Source organism: Neodiprion pinetum, chromosome 4 (assembly GCF_021155775.2).
Source record: "Neodiprion pinetum isolate iyNeoPine1 chromosome 4, iyNeoPine1.2, whole genome shotgun sequence".
NCBI classification, from domain to species: domain Eukaryota; kingdom Metazoa; phylum Arthropoda; class Insecta; order Hymenoptera; family Diprionidae; genus Neodiprion; species Neodiprion pinetum.
Genome location: NC_060235.2, coordinates 684,770 through 705,896, shown reverse-complemented (window position 1 = coordinate 705,896; position 21,127 = coordinate 684,770). Strand labels below are relative to the sequence as shown.

Sequence of the window (21,127 nt, the reverse complement as noted above, 5' to 3'; positions counted from 1 at the left end):
CGTTATAGATTTCATTTATTATACGCATGTATATATAATATTCGATTACAGCAGACGCGTAAATTTAATATAATCGGCAACGGTTTTGCAATTATTGAATATTGCGAGCGGCGATGAGATACGTGAAAGCGCAACTCGCGCCGTTCGATGTTCCCGCGGGACAAACGTGCAACGAAAGAGAAGAGAGAGAGAGTTTTATTTAGGTTTTATCGCGTCGCAGCTTGCAGCGTCCTCGCGAAAGCTCGAGGGGGGAATGCGGGGCAAAGAGCTGCTTTCCTCGCTCCTTTTACCCGGGGAATTGTAAGCGTCGTAGGTACGATATGTCCTCGTGTTTCGCAGTCCAGGTGCGCAGCGGAATCCGCCTTATAGGTTTATTTTACATGCAGTCTAGTTTTATGACAACGGCGAAGGAATTCTACCCGCTGCAACCTCTTCCGCTCCGCTCTCCATTTCCTCAACTTCTGATACTTTCCCGATACTATCAATAGAGATTTTTTCAAAAACCAATTCGTTCAAAGGCTCGATTTTTCACTCATTAAAAGTCGATGTTCAACGTTCCGTTAATTATTACTACACCCACACACCCGCATAGCGGTAATTATTGCTCGGATGGAATTCGTTTCTATTTTCATTGCAGATAATTCGACGCTATGCGACTGCTGCGGAATGTCGTAAATTTATTCATCATTCGATATCGCTTTACGTGCGGTTAATACGGCTGAAGCGAAATGTCGTGTAATTCGGTGCGTTTCTAGAGTTCGGATTTGTGTCTGGAATACGTGCCTGGGAGATATGATATCGTAGAAGGCAGCCCGCCTCTAAAGCCGTTTCATTCCGACATGAAATCTCAGCTCGAACATCGTCCAGGTGAATAATTCCCGGGGGTTAGGTAATTCTGAATCCGCGCGCGGTATAACGCTTGCCTGCAGCCTTTGGTAAGAGACGAATAGTTCGGAGCAGCGAGTCAAAGTTCGATAGGTAGGTACCTAAATAAGTAACTGCTATCCGGCAAGGGGGATGAAAGAGGAGGATGAAAAAAAAAAGCGGGCTCCATGCCATTTCTCGCGCGGATAAATAACGTCCTTTCTTCCGTACAACTTATAGCGGGGGTTTTTCATTCTCTCCAAATCCCCTGCAGCTACGACTTTACGTGCAAACCGTTGAACGCAGATTTCAGCGATTTAACAGCGTCCGATCGGAGAACCTGCGACTTTTCGGCCCGTTTTTGCGGGCCCAAACGTCCGATTATAGGCATGGCCACTGTGCCAGACTTTCGGAAACATCACCACCCAGCTCTGATCGAGTATGCAAAACGCTCTCGCAATTAACTGACAGCGGATATTTGCACGACGGTTCAGGCTGTTTAACCACGGAGTTACCGATGAGCCGCTCAGTTTCCGGATCAGCGATCCACCGAGTTGAAGCGAGTCGATCTGTGAGGGCGATTCTCGAAATGCTGTTTCAGAAATAAAAATAACTGAAATAAAGATAAAAGAGAACAGACCGTCTGCCGCATTTTTCTGCTCGACTAGATGCGCTCCGCGTTCTTTTCCTCTGTGCAACCTCTTCAATTTTCCTTTCTTTTCTCCTTTACGAATTCTGAGGCGTGACAAACGGGGAGAATAGACAAGCACGCCTCCTCTCCTCGAGAAGAGGCTCGCAGACTCGACACCTCGGCGGAGCAGCGCCGGACCAGACTGCAGGCTGCTTTTCTCTCTCTCGGCTACCGGATCGTTTCAACTGCACCCTCGGATTCCGCCCCGACCGTGATGCACCGCGATGCACCCTCAGCATAGCTGCACTCCGCCTTAATTGTCAGCCGAGCGCAAGGTAGGGGCGGCGATATCGGCGCTGCGACACCTTCCTTCCCTTTCTTCTTTGCTTTTTCCCGCGTCGTCTCTCCTTCTTATCCGACGAAACTTCAATACTCGGAATTCCGAAAATCAACAGAGGGTGGCAGTTTGTAACAGGATTTGAGTATGGAAATTTGAAGAATGTGCAACTGCGGCGGTAATAAAATTCATATCCGTATGCTGGTCACATCTATTTTCTCTTTTGGCTTCGGAACCTTCGCCCGGCACGTTTACCGTGTTGAAAACTTGTGATTTTCACACCGGCAAAACCGTCGGTCGAGTGAGAAATCCTAGCTTGCAGATTTTCGCTGAATCTTCTCTTAGGTTTATCGTCAAGTTCAACCGTGGCTGAAGACTGGTGATATTTTGTCGGAAAGAAACGAACCGTTCAACGGTAGACGAAAAAAGGCGCACGATCTCTTTGCGCGCAAATGCTCAATCTGAGAAAAACAAGCAGCCTTATACCGAAATATTCATCTTAAGTATCCGCAAGGTATCGTAGAATCTGATATACCGCGACACGTTCTGGCAAAGAAACAAAATACAATGAACATCGAAATGGGAGACCAAGAAAAAAGAAAAAAAAAACCCAATATCTGCCAATATCGAGGCGTATATCTACATCGTTTTGCCCGATTTACTGCCCGCCGAAAGAGCTTTCGAAATTGCAGCAAGCCACAGCGACCGAAGCGGTGAGAAAATCGTCCGTGCCAAGTGTATCCGAGATATCGTTACATCTTTGATATTGTACACCATTTTGAAGTGGAACAAAGAGCTTTAGAAATCTTTTTTCCAAAGCTCGGTAACTCTACGTATATCGATCGGCAATCAAGGTGAGAGGGGTTCAATTGGCAAGTTGAAAAGAGATACGCGATTCGAGCGGTAGAGAGAAAGGAGGACGAAAGGATCGCAGACGGCGAAGTCTCGGCGTCGCGACGCTGCAAAGTTAAGGATTTGATGCATGGTCCGCGAACCCATTTGTTTGTCGGTTCTATGCCCAGGCATGGCAGCCGTTAGCCCATATCCAGCCCGTTTCGGTATCGACAGAGCGCGCCGGATGAAAAGAGATGAGGTTTATTTTTATTCCATGTACGATTCATTCGATTGAACGTGACTTGTGGTCGCCAGGGGCAATATATCTCCGATATTACCGGTCCACACCCGATTGCCTGCCGGAGAGCACCAACCCCAACCCCCTGAAACCCCTGCAACCCCTGCAACCCCAGACAGGCTCATCGTGACTTACCGCAACTTTCCTAAGATTATAACCAGACAGACGCGATTTAGAATCGAAACGATGCACCGCGACGCCGCGCTTAGCTCGCTCTTCTATTTTTTTCTTTTTTTTTTTTACGCAAGCTCGAGCTTCTCAAACCTCGGCTGTATATCGTATATCCGCCGGTGATGTCGCGTTCGCAATTTCACACCGTAGCGGTTGCTGGTTATTAGTCCTTGCTTCCTGATCCCGGATTCCATTGAGATTGACTAGACACGCGTAGGTATCGTTATAATTCCGTTTACGAGGAGCATAGTTATAATGCTTGTTACCATCCCTCAATTAGCATGTGAAAGTGCGGATTAGCCCCGCTTGGATCAGTCGACCGAGAATGCGTTCATCCGGTGATCCTGCGCCGAGGGATGATCCTTTATTGCATTATCTATCAAAACCTCGAGAATAAATAGGGCCGGGGGCCGACAAAGTTTGACTGGAATATTTATACGCGTTGACGCAATGAAATTCGGTGTTGATTTGTAGCTGACCTCCAACGCTGACCGTCCATTCCCCATCCTGTAAAATATTTTGCATACCTATGATTTAACGTCGTCACTGACTGACGGTACGGAATTTTTGAGACATTCCACGTTCCGAAATCCCCAGACGAATAGCCGCGTTTACACCCGAGACAAAACCACCCTTGCAATGTTCGTTTATTATTTATGAGAGGAAGTCGAAGCTCGAACCGGCGTCGGCGCCGAGCTGAGATGCAAATCGAATCACGGACCGTGTTTCACGGCAACGCCGCCACGACAGTCTCTGCTCATTTATACCGGAGGATACAAATTGAAGGGAAAAATTCCAAATCTTGCGTAATAACGACACGCTAAAATTCTATTCTCCGAGCTCCTCCGTTTGCTCGGCGTCAAGATCGACCATCGCGTGTACAATCTCGTTTCCGCAATTTATCATCCTCGCCCAGTCAGCTCGATGTTTGCCCAGCTAATGTTAAACACTGATCCAGTTATCGTGAAATACTCTATCCCCGTCTGCTCCTCTTCCTCTACCTCCACAAATTGATGGAAATTGATTGTCCGCCGCTCGCGGCTCGGGGCTGTGTTTAGAAATGGCGATATTTCAGTGAAAGTTTCCAAGAGGAATTATAATGCCAGAGGCGGGAACCATCGGCGAATCAAACCACTGGATGTATCTCGTCGGGCAACTTAATGGTCGGGGTGAAGTAGACACGGGATAATACGAGTAGGTAGACAAGGAAGGACGAAAGGAAGGAAGGAAGGAAGGAAGGAAGGAAGGAACGAACTCCAACCCTCCCGGTTCCGTTGGGCTCGCGGTTTGGCGGTTTTCCCCGAGCATCTCTCTTCCACCGTCCACTGAACCTCCTCGGATCCCTTCATCTTCTTCCTAGACTCGACTCCCGCTCGAGATCAGCTCTTCTGGCGCGGCTCTTACGTTCACATTATGAATCTTTCATGCTCGAGGAGCCTGCTGGTGCCCAATAACCCAACCGTGATCTGAGGGTTCTGGATACCCGGAGATAAACACGAACTAGCTTCCGTCTTACAAAACCGCCCTTCAAACATCTGCTGCTTTTAAACCATCTGTGACTACTCTCTCGATATTTTTTCACGAAGCGCGGAGAGCGGAGACGAAGCAGCATACGACGTTGAGAGACAGGAAAGGTGAAAGATAGTTCGAGGATGTGACACGAGTGGGATTCGGAAGTCGGTGAAACTGACGGGTTTGACAAAATGAACTCCGCCGCTAGGCTATGGAAATTATTTTCCACTCGAGCCGAAGAGGGGAGGAACGTCGGAACGGCGAAGCGGCAGTTCCCGGTAAACCCGCGGAGCAGATGATAGGAACACGCGGCGCATATTTCATGTTTTATGCATGCCTGTATGCCGCGGTGTGTCTGATAGCCGTGCCGTGCCGTCGCTGCAGCAGCGTCTTCCGCCTAACGGTCCATTATTCTGATTACAGATCAGGGCCAGAACACGAGCAAGAAGAAAACAACGTTCTCAAGGCTGCTTCGGGGGCTGAAAACCCATAGGAAGGAGAAACACGGTCAGCCGCAGGGATCGCCGAGACACGGACGGACGCGGATGGGCGTTCCTCAAAGAGTGAGTACCTGCCACCTTACACATTTATCCGACGAGCGCGTCATTCTCAACGTCGGCCGTCGCGTTGGCGACGCAAAAATTCTGCGCCCCCTAACGAATCGTTGGACGTGACCGTTCGCGTTTTGGTGCCAGCGGTGGGACGATATGGGCGATGGTGTCGGGGATCGTGGGCTAGGACGGTAATGGCTTGAAATTAGAATTAATTACCGATTCAGGTATCGAGCCCGTTTGTCAAGTATTAAATCCAAACTGATCGTGAGTTGGGTATAAACACAGCGGACGGGGATTATACCCGAAACGGTTGAAATTCGGGGATCATAGCCGCTTGTGAAATTATTACTCAGTCCCCTTCCTCTTCCCCCTTTGATTTATAACCAATAGCTGCCGTTTACCGTTGACGAAACGTCGATGGGGGTGTACGGGGAAAAAAATATTACACCGCCTCGTCGACGGACAGCGAAGAGAGATTGAGAATGAAGGAATGCGACGGCAAAGATCGGTGCACCCGCGATGGAATAGCACATTATACCTTAATACGCGCATCATTCGTTGGAACGTGAAACTGTATTATTCCCGGTGCAGGCCGAGGGAACAATTTGTAATTACCGAGTATTCATGAAAATCAATGACGCGTTCGTAAATACATATATATGTGCATCCAATACTATTTTCCACCCCCGTTCAGCCTTCGGTATCGCATGAAATACATGCTCGCGTTGGTATGCCTATGTATCCATGGATCCATGTATCCGTCAATTCCTCTCTTCCGTCCCCTGTGACCGACGCCCCAGCTTGCAGCCCTGCAGCGTCATATAGTGTTCATTATTGCCAGAACTTTGTTATAGCAATCGCGAGCACCGGTAATAACCTTTCGCGGTTTACGTACCGGAATTATCCAGAAACCATTACGCAGGTTCTGTGGATTTACAGTATTCCTATATCCCCGCTTATTTCGTTACAATTAACAAACAAATACCACAGTCTTGCCCACAATATGACCGTCGGATTGATTTCAATATATCTTCAAAATCTGCTAAAGATTTACTCAAAAAATTCATTGTTATTAGACGTATGGGAATAAAATTGCATGGCATTTCATACTTTTCCTTTTTCAAAACGTTTTCAACGTCCGGTCTTGAGAGACTCCTGCAACATGTTCCTTTTGATGCAATTTTGCACGTGTATAATGCATAATATAATAGTATCAATAATGCGTCAAGTGATCAGTTTTATCGGATGCTGGTCTCTCGTTGTTTTTATTTTATCCTTTTGCTTGTTTGTTTTCCATTTCATATACCACGACAACGGATTCACTGGCCCGCGGGGCTAGCGTGAATTAATTGCAACGATTATAAAACCGTGTTCGGACAAATAACATCGGGTGAATTTAATCCGACGCTGTGCAGCGAGTTACGCGTAGGTATAAAAGCACCAGAGATATTTGCGGGCGCATTTTAACGCCGAATAAACGTTTGACGAGAGAAAAATAGGGAAAATTTAAAAAGAACCAAGGGAATAACGCAAACGAAAAGAGCAATAAAATTTTCCTCCTATTTCCCTTCCAATTTACGGAGTTTAATTCCGAAACGCTGCAATGGTCGAAAGTACGTAGGTATTACCCACTCTGCCAGATAGTAAAAAATCGTTATGCAGCAATTTCGAATAACGGTGTTCGAACGACACTTGGTTATTTCTCCCCCAAAATCTGAACTGTGACCACTTGAAATATTCGTTTGCTGCTGCCACAGCAGTGGCAGAATCATTTGTTAATTTAGCGATACGTATAACGTAGAGGAACGGACGAACAGTTGAACGAGCGTTGCTGACGTAGCACTAGCCAGGGGCCTCAATTTGATACGCAGACGCTTTGATCTTCTCTGGTATATCCTATACTGTAGTCGGAACTCGGTGACCCCATGCCTCTTGATGCCTCGGGAGGCTGTAAAGTTTATAGGTATACCCATGGCCCTATGGCGATCATTTCATCCTATGATGAGCCGCTAAAGGCCCTCGGATTTTAACCGGTGAATCCACCTAGATAAAGATGAAGAAAAATTTTAAAAAAATACATAAATACAAAAAGCCGCATGGTTGACGTGCCCAGCAGTCACTGTCGTATGCCAAATAAGCGTATTGAATGAAGATCTTCTAGAGAGACTGAATTCAACAGTAATACAAGTCGTTGCGGAATCGTAATGGGTTAATATCAAAGTTGGGAGAGATAAAAGTGTTGATTATAGGGAAAGAAGGGGGGGAGGGGGGGGAGGATCGAAGAAGACGTTTGTTACTTGAAGAGAAATATAATATACAAAGTGAAATGGTGAAGGAATAGAAAATTGTAAACGGAGAAAGAAGAGCTGAGGGAAAAATAGTAGGAATAGGAAGAAAAAATATCGAGTAAACACCGCCGAAGCTACACCACCGCCAAACATAAACAAGACGTACCGCTCGCTTTATATGCTAATACTCGAAGGGACGTGCAGGGGGCGTGAAATACACTCAGCTGTTAGCCTCCTGACCCTCGTTTTTCGGGGAGTGAAACCCTGTAGTTCCTTCCTTCCTTCCTTTATTTCTCCCTCTCTCCCGCCCACCCTACCTACCTTCATTCTGAAATCCAAACCGTATGAAGGCTGAAGAGAAGAGGGGCGTCGCCGCGTCGGGATTCAGGCGAATAGAAGAATTATTATTCAAGAATACAACTGCGATGCCTGGTCCGGTCCAGATATCTACGCCAGTGTCCAAGGTTAAATACCGCGCTGCTACTATATCCTGTACTACAGCTTTCAGTGCACCCTCCGTTTTACTCCCCCCACTCCGAAACCACCAACCAGATTCGCACCCTCAAATTTTTGCATAAGCAAATCATGAAATTCTAGCGTCTCCCAGTACCTCAACCCTCCCACCTTCACCTCCCACCACCACCACCACGCTTCGCATTTGAATTTGACGCTGCTGTTTATTCACGAATATAGCAGAGTACATCTCTACCGCTGAATACAGATATCCCTCATTTGCCTTTGCTTTTTCCTTATGCAGCGCAAATCTCAGCTTTGTTATCGCTCTTATACCGATATGGTTTTCCCTTTGCACTTGTTTCAGGTCCGATTCCTGACTCCCTGAAAAAAAATATGTGCTTAGAGTACCAAAACCGTTGTTAGAATAGGGGAAAAAATTCGTCAACATGCGATAACTAGATGTGAGAAAAAAGCTTCTGGGTACATACATAGCTTCGGTTCGTGATATTGTCTACGCTTTCGGATGCAGCGACGGAACGCGAGCATTCCTCTAATTGTAAGTGATTATCGTAAAGTAGCACGGGCGATGCTCCGTACGCGCTAACAGCCGCATTCCATATTCATTGCTCATGCTGATGTCCCGGTCAATCCGACCGCTGTCGGTACGTGATCGCCGGCCACACTCTCGTGTATAATCGGAGAACCAAAATGCGTTGCACCATGGCGATATGTTTGTCTTGTGAAACCACATACGACGATGGCGATGAAAATTACAACCATATACAATATCGCATTCTACTTCACCTCGTTTTTGGGTCCTCTCCAATTTCATTCTTCCTTTGGCCCCTGATCTTTGGCCGTTTCAGCTGGTCGCTGCTTTCCTTTGTTCCTGTTATTCTTCTATCTATCTCTCGTTTTTCTTTATCGTAAATCTAACGATTGGTGTGGCAAAACGATACCTCTGATCGCAGCAAGCTACCAAAGCACCGCCCGGTGTATACCCGGATTTTCAATGGCTTGGCTTGTCAAAGCCGAATGATAAAGCAAGGAGAGTCGAGCTTCGGCTATACTCATCCCACACGCGGCCGAGGTGAGGCTACGTCGAGGATCGGTGACTTATCGATCACCTCACCTCACCTTGGGTATGCCTGCAGATACCTTATACCGCATATATGTATATATACTCGGCGTTCGTCTGCGGGGAATCTCCTCAGGTCGGATCAAGCCCCTGAAAAGAAGGTTTTCAGGGATGGATAAATGATCGCGTGTCGAGCCTAAGCTCTGCCCCCACTATCCTATCCCTCCAAGGCCTTATCGTGCCAGGATCAACTGGTGCACCGCTTTTCGCTGGCTTATCAGGCGACTGTTTGAATTAGTCGAAGATCTCTCGCGGCCGCTGTTTTGCTATCTGACGATCGAATTTGTTAACCGACGATTCGGCGGGGCAGCTAGCAGGCTTGAAAGTTTTTTTTCAGAAAGGGGATTGAGGGCGGATCAGTGCCCATTGAACTTGACAAATGGAGGAAGCACAGATTTGGCTCTAATCATCCCGCGAGCGATCCTCATCTTTCAATCTAACGAAAACCGTCGCTTATCTATTGTATATTATACCAAGCCAGGATCTATTCCTTCGAGGCTAAAAACCTACCACCGATGCTATCCGGGACTCTCGGTCTTCGCGACGCAGCAGCGACTCTACACGCATGTTTGCCTCGTAAATCCGAAGTCTCGTTTATCGCGGATGAGTTAGTGTGTCGTCGGAGAGGAGTGTGCACGGTCGGGCGATACCGGGCGTTCGGAAATACATGAGAAATTGGACCAAGGGTATGACAGAGAGTCCTGCTGCCGGCTGGATCAAACCTGCATTCACTTTCCCAGACCCAGGAGGTCGAATTTGACAGAAGCCGTTCTGGCGGCCTGCAAATAAGTCGACCAACTTGGCTGACCCCTCGAGTCCGCACAGGGCAGTCAAAAATTAGGCAAACACCCGGCGCCGGACCGCCCTCCTAAATTCCGACTACGAACCAAACGGACCGAAATCCGGAGGTCTTGGAAAGGGAGAGAAAATTCTCGCCCTGGCTATCGACCCACGGTGTTACACAATTACTGCTGACTTGTTGCACCGTACGAAAATTCACCGGTTTACTCCGGGTCTGGCTCCCATCCAGCCCCTCATTGGGCCCGGGTTGAGGGCCGAGGGTTGACTTCTAGACACAGTGCTGCGAATAACCTTCCGAGTAATTGCCTAATGAGGGCTCGCGTCCAGCACCTGCTGCTACTTGCTTGACCCTCGGTTTCCCTCTGACTAAGTGGTTTGCGTGGATCACCGGCACGGCCCAGAGTTTTCGTCGCCTTGTGCCGCCCGATCTACGCAGCGAAAAAGGTCCTGCCGCACACTTTGAGATGCTCGCTTGAGCTCGAAAGGCGAAAGGTCAGAGACCAGCTGGGAGTCTTTTACCCATGCCGGAATGGTACACGTAAAGTGATCAACCGATTAAGTGAATATTTGCGGATCGCCAGTTCTTACTCGTGCTGCCAATTATCTCTTTCCAAAATTCTCGAGAACTTGAGGAGTGGGTATCTACCATAACCTACCTATTAGTCAGAAGTGTCGCTAGTGTCATTCTCCGGCCAACAGGCTCAACGTTTCAAGGCCGTAATTGGAATTAATTATCAATTAACCCACCCCGGAATGAACGCCACCACGGCATCGCCGTGGAAAACCGTTACGCCACCGTTCCACTTCACGGATCTGCTTCTAAAAATTGATATTTTATTGGAAACGGGCTATTGCTGAGAAGTCAACTCATACCAGACGAATACTGATGACACCTGGTAGGAAATTTTATCATTCTCGGTTTAGAATGCGCCAAGGAAGACACGATTCGTGGATTATGTGAGGCGATTGAAGATTTTTCTCCAAGGTAGGAAAGCGGATGCCTACGAACACGCACCTGCATACCTATCAATGGGCAACGGTCTGCGGTGTAACCAAACTCGAACCCAATTTCACCCGAGAATAAATATTTTTACGGTCTTGCGATCCCCGGGGTATTCGGAAACAGCCTCGTAATGCTGAGGGTCTCTTCTTCCACCCCCTCCCAAACCCTCCCAAACCCTCTCAAACCATAAAAGTGTAATTCCTCGGCTGATGGCCGGATGAAAAGAGAAAGAGAAAGAGAGAGTGAAACTAGGCGAAGAAACGAAGATGTCGGGGAACATGGTGTAAATGGAATGCATCGAGCTACCGAGTCTCAGGACTGCGGTTCGTGTGTCAGTCGAGGCGGGAACAAATGGCCGCGCTTAATTGCATTTGTCAGGTGTGGTAGCTCGGACCCACTATCGTTCCTTGCCCTCCCCCGCCCTTTGTCTTTCCTTCTGTAACAATGGTTGGATAAATCGAGTTGTAGGCGGAGAAGCGAGGCGAAGAAGAACGGGGATAAAGTGATCCGGCAGTAAGGAGAAGCTGTCCCAGGTGGCCAGTTAGCTGCTTAGCCCTTAAAAATATATGTTACTACCACTGCGCCCGCCCCTCCCTCGCCCCTTCTCGACCCATCTCTGAATCTATACCACCGCACTTGGCAATTTATCTATCTGTACCTCCCCGGTCTTATCTCCCGGCCAAGTTTATTGTGATTTACACCCAGCGCCGAAGAATTGATCGTTCGTGTCGAGTCACCGGAATGGATTTGGCCAACGACTTTGCAAGGGATTCAAATTTAGCTACGTGTAATTGTGCAAATTCAACGAGGAAATTTGACAAATTCATACACGTCGATCATCCTCGCCGGGATTGTCTCGTCTGCCTGAATCCTGACTGATAGCGAGATTGGCGAGCAAACGGTTTGATCCAAAGCGCAGAAATAGTCTGACGTGTAATTGAATCTCTCCTACCCTGTCGTGTCCGCAGGGTGAATATTTGATAATCGTGTCTGTGCTCGGTTAGTTCCGAAAGGCAATTCTTACTCTTTGCTTATTGGTTCAAGGTCGATACACCGGACAGTGTTTTGCAAAGTGGACTTGGACTAGGACCGGAAATGGGACATACGATTCTCCGGTCGATGGTCGACCCCAGAGACTACGATCGGCTGAGGTATCTCCAAATGAACGGCGGTCAGCCGAACAGTTTCGAAGAAACAATTCACAGGGTGAGTTTCGTGCTTATGGTCATTAAACGCTATCCGCATTGAATACATCTATGTGCAGTTTTATACTTCCATCACGGCATCTACATTCTACGTAAAAATATATCATACATATGTATTTGCGGAGACGACTTTTAGACGGTGAATTTCAACTCTATAACTTTGACGCACGCGTACAGGTGTATATATACATAAATATGTACCTATAACATACAGGTATATACCATAAGTCACAGACTTCACAGTCGTTTTCTTTTTCTTCGTTCGTGTTTTTTTCTTTTTTTTCCCTCTACTCTTTCCTTTCGTTCACCCCTCCGTCTCTAAACTTTGAGCCTAATCTAACCCCAAGGGAAAAAGAGTAATTCACTGAGTCCAACTCGGCAGTGAAAGCATCAATCACTGTACCTACTTTTATAGAAGTTGGATGTTCAGGATGTTCCATTTTTTACTTTCCCTATTTTTTTCTTTCTCTCTCTCTCTCTCTCTCTCTCTCTCTCTCTCTCTCTCTCTCTCTCTCTCTCTCTCTCTCTCTCTCTCTCTCTCTCTCTCTCTCTCTCTCTCTCTCTCTCTCTCTCTCTCTCTCTCTCTCTCTCTCTCTCTCTCTCTCTCTCTCTCTCTCCTCTCTCTCTCTCTCTCTCTCTCTCTCTCTCTCTCTCTCTCTCTCTCTCTCTCTCTAGATCTCGTCGTTTCAATTTTCTTCCCACTTGCAATGTTTCACGAGAGAAATTATCGTTGCGCCTGCATTCTCAGTATTCCTCTTGTTAATTATTTTGTTTTTGCTTTTATCACATAATTTTAACAAAAACTCCAACTGACGAAAACAATTTTGCGATCGAAGCTCCGATGAAACAATAATTCCTCAACTTATTTTTCATAAAAGTGCAAAGATACATCTGCTCGATGTTTCATGTGTAACCCATTCGGATCCACACCACTTGCTGAATCGTACTCGGTGCTTATTATACTTTTTTTTGTACTCCCCACCTTTATTCCCATTCTTATAAATAGCATTTCGAATCTTAAACAAATACGCCATATATCTATATAGCAGGCACGGCATACAATCGCGGTAAATATACACAACCTGTTTATTGAATTTTATACCTTTATCCAATTTAATTTTATGTGTTCACCCCTCCTCTCCTGGCCTCTCGCGTTACCACTGACCCCATTTCAACGCGGCCTCTCCTTCTTTTTCGCGACCGGAGCTTTTCGAGTTTTTCGTCGCTTGACCCTTCATCACGTTACATAATGCCTCCCCCCCCCCCCCCCTCCTTTCACCGCCCTGCGTCAACCCACTTTTTACGATTACCATAAATTTTCCTTTTACTTTTCGCACCGCTATACTTCTAGGCACCTCTCGCTTTCCATTCAGCTCTCACGCCCCTCCGCTTTCTGCACCGATATTATATTCCCACACCGTCATTCTCTCGTCCATTCTTCCTACTCTGTAAACACGTTTCTCGCTCCTGCAGCTTGCCACGCAGATAAGCCAAGTTACAAATTGAATTAACTTCTTACCCGTCCACCTTTTTGTACCCCTTTCATCCCTTCCTCTCCTCTTTCCAATTATGCTCCTACGCCTTCTACGGCAATGAGTAATCATTATTGATCCTAGACACGTTGCATTGCTGGATGACTACGGTTTAAGTGTTAATTGTTAAGAAATGAAATCTTATTGTTGTGAAAATCGAATTTATCGATATAAATATACTATATAGCTCTGATAAAATTAATCTTTTGATTTTTCATACTTCAGCTCAAGGTCCAGGAGGCGCTGAGGAAAAAGGAGAAATTTCACAAGGAGCATGAAGAAGTGAGTTCAATATCTTTGCTCTTCTATGCATCTCTCAATTCGTTTACTATTTAGTTAATAAAAATCGTACTTCTTTCTTCATGCTGAATGATAATTTATGCAATAAGTCTAGAGGACGTGATCCTCGTGTGACGCCGTCCCAGCTTCTTTTCCAATCCCTTATCGCCGATCAGCTCGTTCTGCATAATACAAAGCAAGGCGAAGCGAAGCTCCAAAATTTGCTTCGCGTATGTTAATTTTGTTTCAAAAGAAAAATATCTCATCAAGCCGATCACACTGGCAGCTGTCTGCCTCGCGTAATATACTCGGGATATTCTTTCTGCGACAGTAGAAATAGGAAACGGTCAAGAAAATTACTCAGCGTGTAAATTCAAGAGCTTGATACCATCAAATAGACAGAATTCATCAGGAATTTATATACACATTTTTCTCGTGGAATTATACAATACTGGCGCATACGAACCTGTATAATATACCAGAGGATTTAGTAATATCGGACCAATCCAATCCTCAGATTAGCGCACAGTTGATTGATTGTTTTTACTGTATTACATTCTTTCCGATAAATTGTCTGATCGAGTTTTTTTTTTTAGGGATGTATCGGTCGCTATTGCATGTAGAAAAAACAATTAACCGACCGCTTTATTTTTGTTATTTATAATCTCGGTTCTCATTTCTCGGTTACAATTGCTAGCGGCACAGCTTTCCGTATTGAGCTTTCGAACACCGCATCCACGTACGTTGCGAGCATACCTATATACCCAGAATTTTCAATACAATATAACGCACAGTGGTATAGATTTCAGTCGCTTTTATCCACTACAACTTTTTCGATACTTTAGACCTATTATTGTTATTATTATTTTTATTTTTTTTCCAAGTTACAAATCCTTTTATCGGTTTTGCAATCTGTGCATGTAGATACACGGAAATACGTTCATCACGATTTAGTCATTTTTTTTTGGTACAATATCTGTACCAGAAATATTCTGTCTAAAATTGCCGGAAATCGTGTCTAGTAGAGCGTTACGCGTTCCAAAAAGCGAAAGGAAAAATATCATCCGGCCATAATCCATATGGAGGAAATTTAATCTGTGCCCCAAATGTTTCGGGGATGAAAGATTTTCATCACTATTTATTCGTTGTTTTCTGTTATTTTACTTCGCGCGACGTTTGCGACTCGGATTAGAAAGTTTGACACCCTTCATCCGGGAAGCTGATGGCCCTAACGGATAATCCAGGATCATCTCTTGCCCTTCATGCTCCGACGGTGTTAAGTCTTGACCGGTACTCCGACCGTCTTGATCTTAACGTCGAGAATTTCGCAAGAGATTGCAGCTCCGTTCGTCGATGATGAGAAAAAGAGAACGAATGTCGTGCTTTCGTCTCTCGTCTCTTAATACCCAGTATTTTTCTTTCTTTTTTTTTTACTTCTCTTCTTCGCCCGGAAGTCACCCGCGTGCGAGTTCATATTCATAAATAAATATCCTGTTCGGGCCTTGGAAGAAGAAAAACGAAACTGTATTAAACAACTTTCCTCTCTAGTCGGCGGGAGAGTCACGAGCTCAGCTGCCCTTTGAGCTAAGGCCACAGACAGGCAATATGGAAATAAAGGCTGCTATTCCCTGTAAAAGTTTTAGTGTCACCTCCGCCACAGGTTTACGATTCCCTCGGGTGACGGAGCGAGGAAGAGCCGCTCTTCCTTCCTTCCTTTACCTCTTCACCCACCTTCGCGTGATGACCTCGCAACCCTCGTTCGTGCAACGACCCTGGAGCAACGGAAGCCTGAGGCGGCGATTTTCCTGCATTCTTCCGCCGCTCACTTATTTACTCGCCTTCCTTTTTTTTTTATTCCATTTCGAAATATCGGAATATCCAGATCGGACGACTTATCTAATACAGCTGATATCTCACTTATTCTCGATAGCTTCTATCGTTTCAATCGACTCGACCGTCGAAACAACGGGCGTTGCTCCCCGATTCAAATGATCTGTAATTACTCTGACAAATGTTTAAACTTCTTGTCTTAAAAACACGACATTTCAAAGTTGAGTAACAACGCTGGAACGATCCAAGCGTCAAATAACGGCTGGGCTGGTTTATTTCAGATACTGAGGGACATCCGGCAAGGTTTAATGCAGCTAGGACGGGATGGACGAGGTCAGCTCCCAGGAGGTTGGTATAGTCATGTACACAGTCTTACAGGCGTATGTATACATATATACAATATATACCACGTATGTATCCGCGTTGAGTCTGCCCTTCAGTTCTCATCGGTGAAACTGTACAAACCCATGTAGTATATGGGTATGCGGTATAAATGTAAGTGTACAACGTCGAATAGAATGTACCGATGGAGGCAGAGGTTTGTTAACTCGGAAATAGAACTCCGATTTTTCCACCCCCTATTTACTATTTCATCCCTTTTCTGTTTCGCTCGCGCGGAAAAACGTCTGGCTCTGTATTGTTAACGAATCGATTCCCTTGTTTCTTAATCCCTCCTCCCTCCTCCCTCCACTTTCCATCCTTGGATTTGAATTCACCAATCGAGAATCCGCCTCGCGGTACCTCAGCTGAAACGTCAACAACTTTGCCCAGGCTTGCGGGTATAAAAAGCGTATCCCCTAACGTCTTGGTCAAACACTCTGAAAACATCTTTGGAGACAGAGAGAACTTGGGGTGTGGAAAATGGAGAAGCATCCGTAATACATTTCCACCCGGTACCAGCTGCTCTTGAAGTATGAAAAACCATTGCCCTCTCATCCCTCCGGGATTAACCGCGGATGTTTACCGCTTCCAGACGACACGTACATGTACGACGAGGACGCCAGATGTGGGGCGGCGGGGGCCGGGGGTCCAGGGCCAGTCCCGGGGGGGCCGGCCGGGCCCCCGGGGCATCACTGGTACGACGAACCGCCCTACGAGTCCGATCCGGAGGACTTCCTGATGGGGGCAACCGGGGGTCCAGTGCCGACGGCGACGATCCAGAACGGAAGGTGAGTGGAGAATGGAAAGATGAGGGGGACGTAGGGTCATTCACTTATAAACTTTTTTTTTTAAAGCTGGTAATCGAGAAATTTGTAACAATTGCTGAAAAAATAATTATCGTAAAACCTGGAGGAGGTAGAAAAATATTTAGAGTTCGCCATCAATTATTGCTCGGAAAAATTTGGATAACAGTTTGTACTATAGAAAGACGGGTATCGCATCACCTTAATGTTCCCATTTCGTTTTCAGTACTGATTTTTATGAGAAATTATTAATTGGACCACGATACGATAAAAGTAAAGTAATATATATATATATATATATACATATATATATATACACACAAGTCCGTAAGGTGTACACATTAAATTAAGTAAAAAATATTACAATAATTGATAGCGAGCTCTAAATATTCTGCTACCTCCTTCAGGTTTTACGAAAAAATTTTTGCAGTATTAGTCATAAATTTTCTCGACCGGTACCTTAAAAAGAAACGTAAAAAAAAGTAAACAAATTAGCCACCGTAAGGGGGGCGCTTGGCTGCGTCGCTGTGTTAAACGCGGAACCAATGATTTTCCTCAGAGTCTGCTTCACGCTGAATCTTCGCCCTGAGAACAGGGGCGAGGGGGTTATCTCGCTACGTACCGCCGGGGACATCAGTCTCCCTCGGGACCGATCTCGGAAACCTCACGCGATGTCGACCATGCGGGGACTCATACTTCCTCAGGGGCACAACAACCCTCCGACAATCATACCCCTGACGCATTCGCGAGCCTCGAGAGAAAGCGGCGACTACGCCAGCAGTGACGTACAGGTCAGTCGATATCCAATCAAACTTCCCTCGGTCCATCTCCCGTAGCCTCGTATAACCTCCGTCGACCCCATCATCGCGTCGGTTTAGTGCTGCACCTATTCGCGCATCGAACGCGAATTATTCCAAGAGAGACACGGTTCTCGTTCCAACGACTTTCGAACTCTGTTCCAATACAGTCGTGACGATCGCCGGTCCAAGTGATCGTTGTCGGGACGTCGGAAAGAGGCGGATCACCAGGACACCATGTGTCATTGGTTTCGGTAAAAGATTCGGTCTAGGTCTCTGGACTCCTTTCCTTATCCGGGCAGAAAGTCCTGTTATAAATAACGAAAACTCTTGTGCAAACAATTTGTCGATCAGTTTCTTTCCTGCTCCGGCGAAATGAAATCGACTAGCCGACGGACGCTCGATATTTGTAACGAAATATGATCAAGTAACGTAAACCTCGTCGGTTGCTTGCAACGGATATTGAATTTGTCGAAGACTGGAAAAAAGGTTCGTTTGATTTTTGCCCTTTACGCCTTTTCTTGGTAAATGTCTTATCTGATGCTTAAACATTTTCACGTAACACATTAATATTTACATAATATTACAAACATAGCTTTTATACACACATTACACACATGTACAGACCTACATTATACATACATACATACAGTGGCGCACGTGCGGATCATACATTGCGTCTATCCTCATATACTTGCCTACGATGCAATCTTGAATCGTTGTCTCGTACTTCTATACGTACCTATAATTAACCCCCTGCCTAACTTTTATACTCTGAATATGTACATTGGCATCGCCGTCACTCACTCACACACGACGATTTATAATACCCTTTAATGCAACGCAGCTTTTCAACTGTCCGTCTACATTATATGTTCAATATTAGAAAAAATATTTCGGGTGTTAATTGTAGAGCCGCAGTAGCGGGGAGGAGGGAATTTCCCCGAGCCAAAGCAGCGACTACGAGGATCAAGAAGAGATCGAAAGTCAACATTTGGCCGCTGTTCACACAGTACGTGATTTCATTACAATTCTTTTCCAACAGTTGTTAAAACTTGATTGTTGATTGGCGTGTACACGCAGTACCTACACCTTCATACCTACCCGCATACCGTAAATAAATAAATAAATGTACCGTATCAATGCACGCATGCGATATGTAGGTACCAAACCTAACCCTCCTACAACCTGCATCATACATATTCACACAGTGTTTTACACCGCTTGTTTGCTTCCCGTTTTTCATTATCGCCGTTGTATAATTTTCTGTTATTCTCCGTGTAAGCTGACGCACGTATTTCTTACACTTTCTCGTACTTTGTACGCATGGCAAAGTAGGCGATTACTTCTCTGCATATTTTCTTTATCGATAACTTGATGCGGCGGGGTCTAACGACTCGCGGCCAAGTATGGACGATCGCTTAACGTTCTTTCTTTCCTCTTTCCGCTGTTTTTATGCGTTCTTTTCTTTGGCACGACGATTATTCGTCTGGAAAGTAGGTATTGAACTATCGGAATATCGGTTTATTGTCGAGAGTCCCGCCGTTCGAATACCTTCGCTTATCTCATCGACGTTGACCATAAACGTTCACTACGGGGCTCTGCATCAGGATCAAAATCCTGCAAAAAGCAATACCTCGGGCATTGGATAATCGAGTCGAAAAATACGAGAGCTTTGAATTTCCTCTTGAATTAGTCGGTAAACTTGTCAGGTAATTTCGTCTCGCTCGCTGGCCAGGAACAACGTGCGATGGCCCTGACCCGAAACCGTGGCTTTCCGAAAATTCACCCATCCAGTATCATAGTCACCCCACGGCAAAGGTTGTAAAGGGTTCCTCGGTTTCTTGACGAAATAACTATTGGAATTCCAGTCGGAGGCGAGTGCTCTTCTGGAAAGCGACGCTCGGGCCGGAATCGCTGGTCGAGCCAGGAACCTGAGGCACGACGTTCAACGCAAGATATCCCGGCTCCGCCAAGACAGAGCTTCGTCCGAAGCTTTTCCCTGCAGCGCGAGCAGCGTGGAAAGCCTTCCGAGTGGCAGCGGTTCCAGCACTCAGGCGCTGGTAAGAGCTGGCAGCAATCACAGCTCGATTTCCTGCGAGGAAAGGGAGACGGTCAGCCCTTCCTCAATCGGGCCCGTTCTTTGCAGGGCCCGAGCCCTCGTCGACTACACGCCGAGTCCCTACGACAAGGATGCCCTCAAGTTCAAGGTCGGTAGCTCGCGAAGCGCGCGTACAAACTAATGTTTTTCTTATTCCTTTGATCAACGACCGGATAATACCTTATATTAGCTAAATCTTTTTTGGTTTTATTTGGAATTATCCGATCCAAATATATCTTGCTCACCACAAGACGCCTTTTTTTAAAGGTGCTCCCATATATCGGCTGTGGCAGTATTGAAAATCATTATTTTTACAAATAAAAAATATCCGAATAAAGTTCAATGCTCCGCCAACATGTACAAAAAAATGTACATCAACAAATTGAAACGTCTCTTCGCGAAATATCCTTTAAAAATTTCTTGTTTTTGGCCTCCCTGATTGGGTGTAACCCCTCAACCCTCGCGATCTCTCTTTTCATGCCGCCCCGTGAAGAAGGGGGACGTTATCGACGTCGTTCAGATGAACACCAGCGGTTTGTGGCGGGGCGTCGCTCACAATCGCCTTGGACACTTCAAGTTCATAAACGTCGAAATCCTGAACGAGAGGGTACAGCGGCGCGGTGAACCTGAACGGGGAAAATGGGGTCACAGGTACAGGCAGAAGCCCGGATCCGTCGAGGAGCTGCTCCAGAGAATGAATCTTCAGGTAATAGATAATTCCACCAAGTTTCCGACGCTCGACGAGCCTCCGTCCGTCAGTTTCTCACAATCTCCATTTCGTCCTCTAACCTCCAGGAACACATTTCCGTATTCGTCCTCAACGGCTACGAGGACTTGGAGCTCTTCAGGGAACTCGAACCGGCGGACCTCGATTACCTCGGTATCCAGCAGCCGGAGCACCGGGCGAAGATTCTGACGGCGGTCCAACTGCTCCACGATCTTCACTGTGAGTATTGAATTTCGGAGGTAAAAGAGACTGTCCGAAGAATTTTTCGAGGCAAAATCGTCTCTACCCTGTTGAAATTGAAAATTGGGACATTTCGTACAATTTTGTAAATATCCATAGTTTCAGGTACAAACTTGTAGATTTTCATAAAAATTTGTCTTTTTTCGGTAAAAAAAATCTCCAATATACTAAAATTTCCAACGGTAATTAACAATTCTCTACGAAAAACTACGCATATTTACAATTTTGGAAGAAATAATACGAAATGTTCGAATTTCAGTTGAAATTCGTAGTGTTAGAAATTTCCACCAGGGTGCACCGTACAGTCGTAATAACGCGATGTCGCTTTTGCGATTCATTTTCAAG

General features: G+C 46.0%; 1 protein-coding gene across 3 annotated transcripts in view; it reads left to right on the top strand.

The window, feature by feature from the left end:
• The window catches only part of LOC124216192 (SAM and SH3 domain-containing protein 1), a 122,404-nt gene that overhangs the window by 99,214 nt on the left and 2,063 nt on the right, over nt 1-21,127 (top strand). For 2 of the 3 annotated variants that reach the window (XM_046620425.2, XM_046620423.2), the window contains 10 exons: nt 5,071-5,210; nt 11,932-12,093; nt 13,850-13,906; nt 16,015-16,081; nt 16,707-16,902; nt 17,477-17,708; nt 18,628-18,726; nt 19,586-19,924; nt 20,309-20,521; nt 20,611-20,761. In XM_046620425.2, the coding sequence (XP_046476381.1) occupies nt 5,071-5,210; nt 11,932-12,093; nt 13,850-13,906; nt 16,015-16,081; nt 16,707-16,902; nt 17,477-17,708; nt 18,628-18,726; nt 19,586-19,924; nt 20,309-20,521; nt 20,611-20,761 (1,656 nt within the window). The remainder of the gene's footprint in view (nt 1-5,070; nt 5,211-11,931; nt 12,094-13,849; nt 13,907-16,014; nt 16,082-16,706; nt 16,903-17,476; nt 17,709-18,627; nt 18,727-19,585; nt 19,925-20,308; nt 20,522-20,610; nt 20,762-21,127) is intronic. The other variant, XM_069135456.1, reaches the window with a different exon arrangement.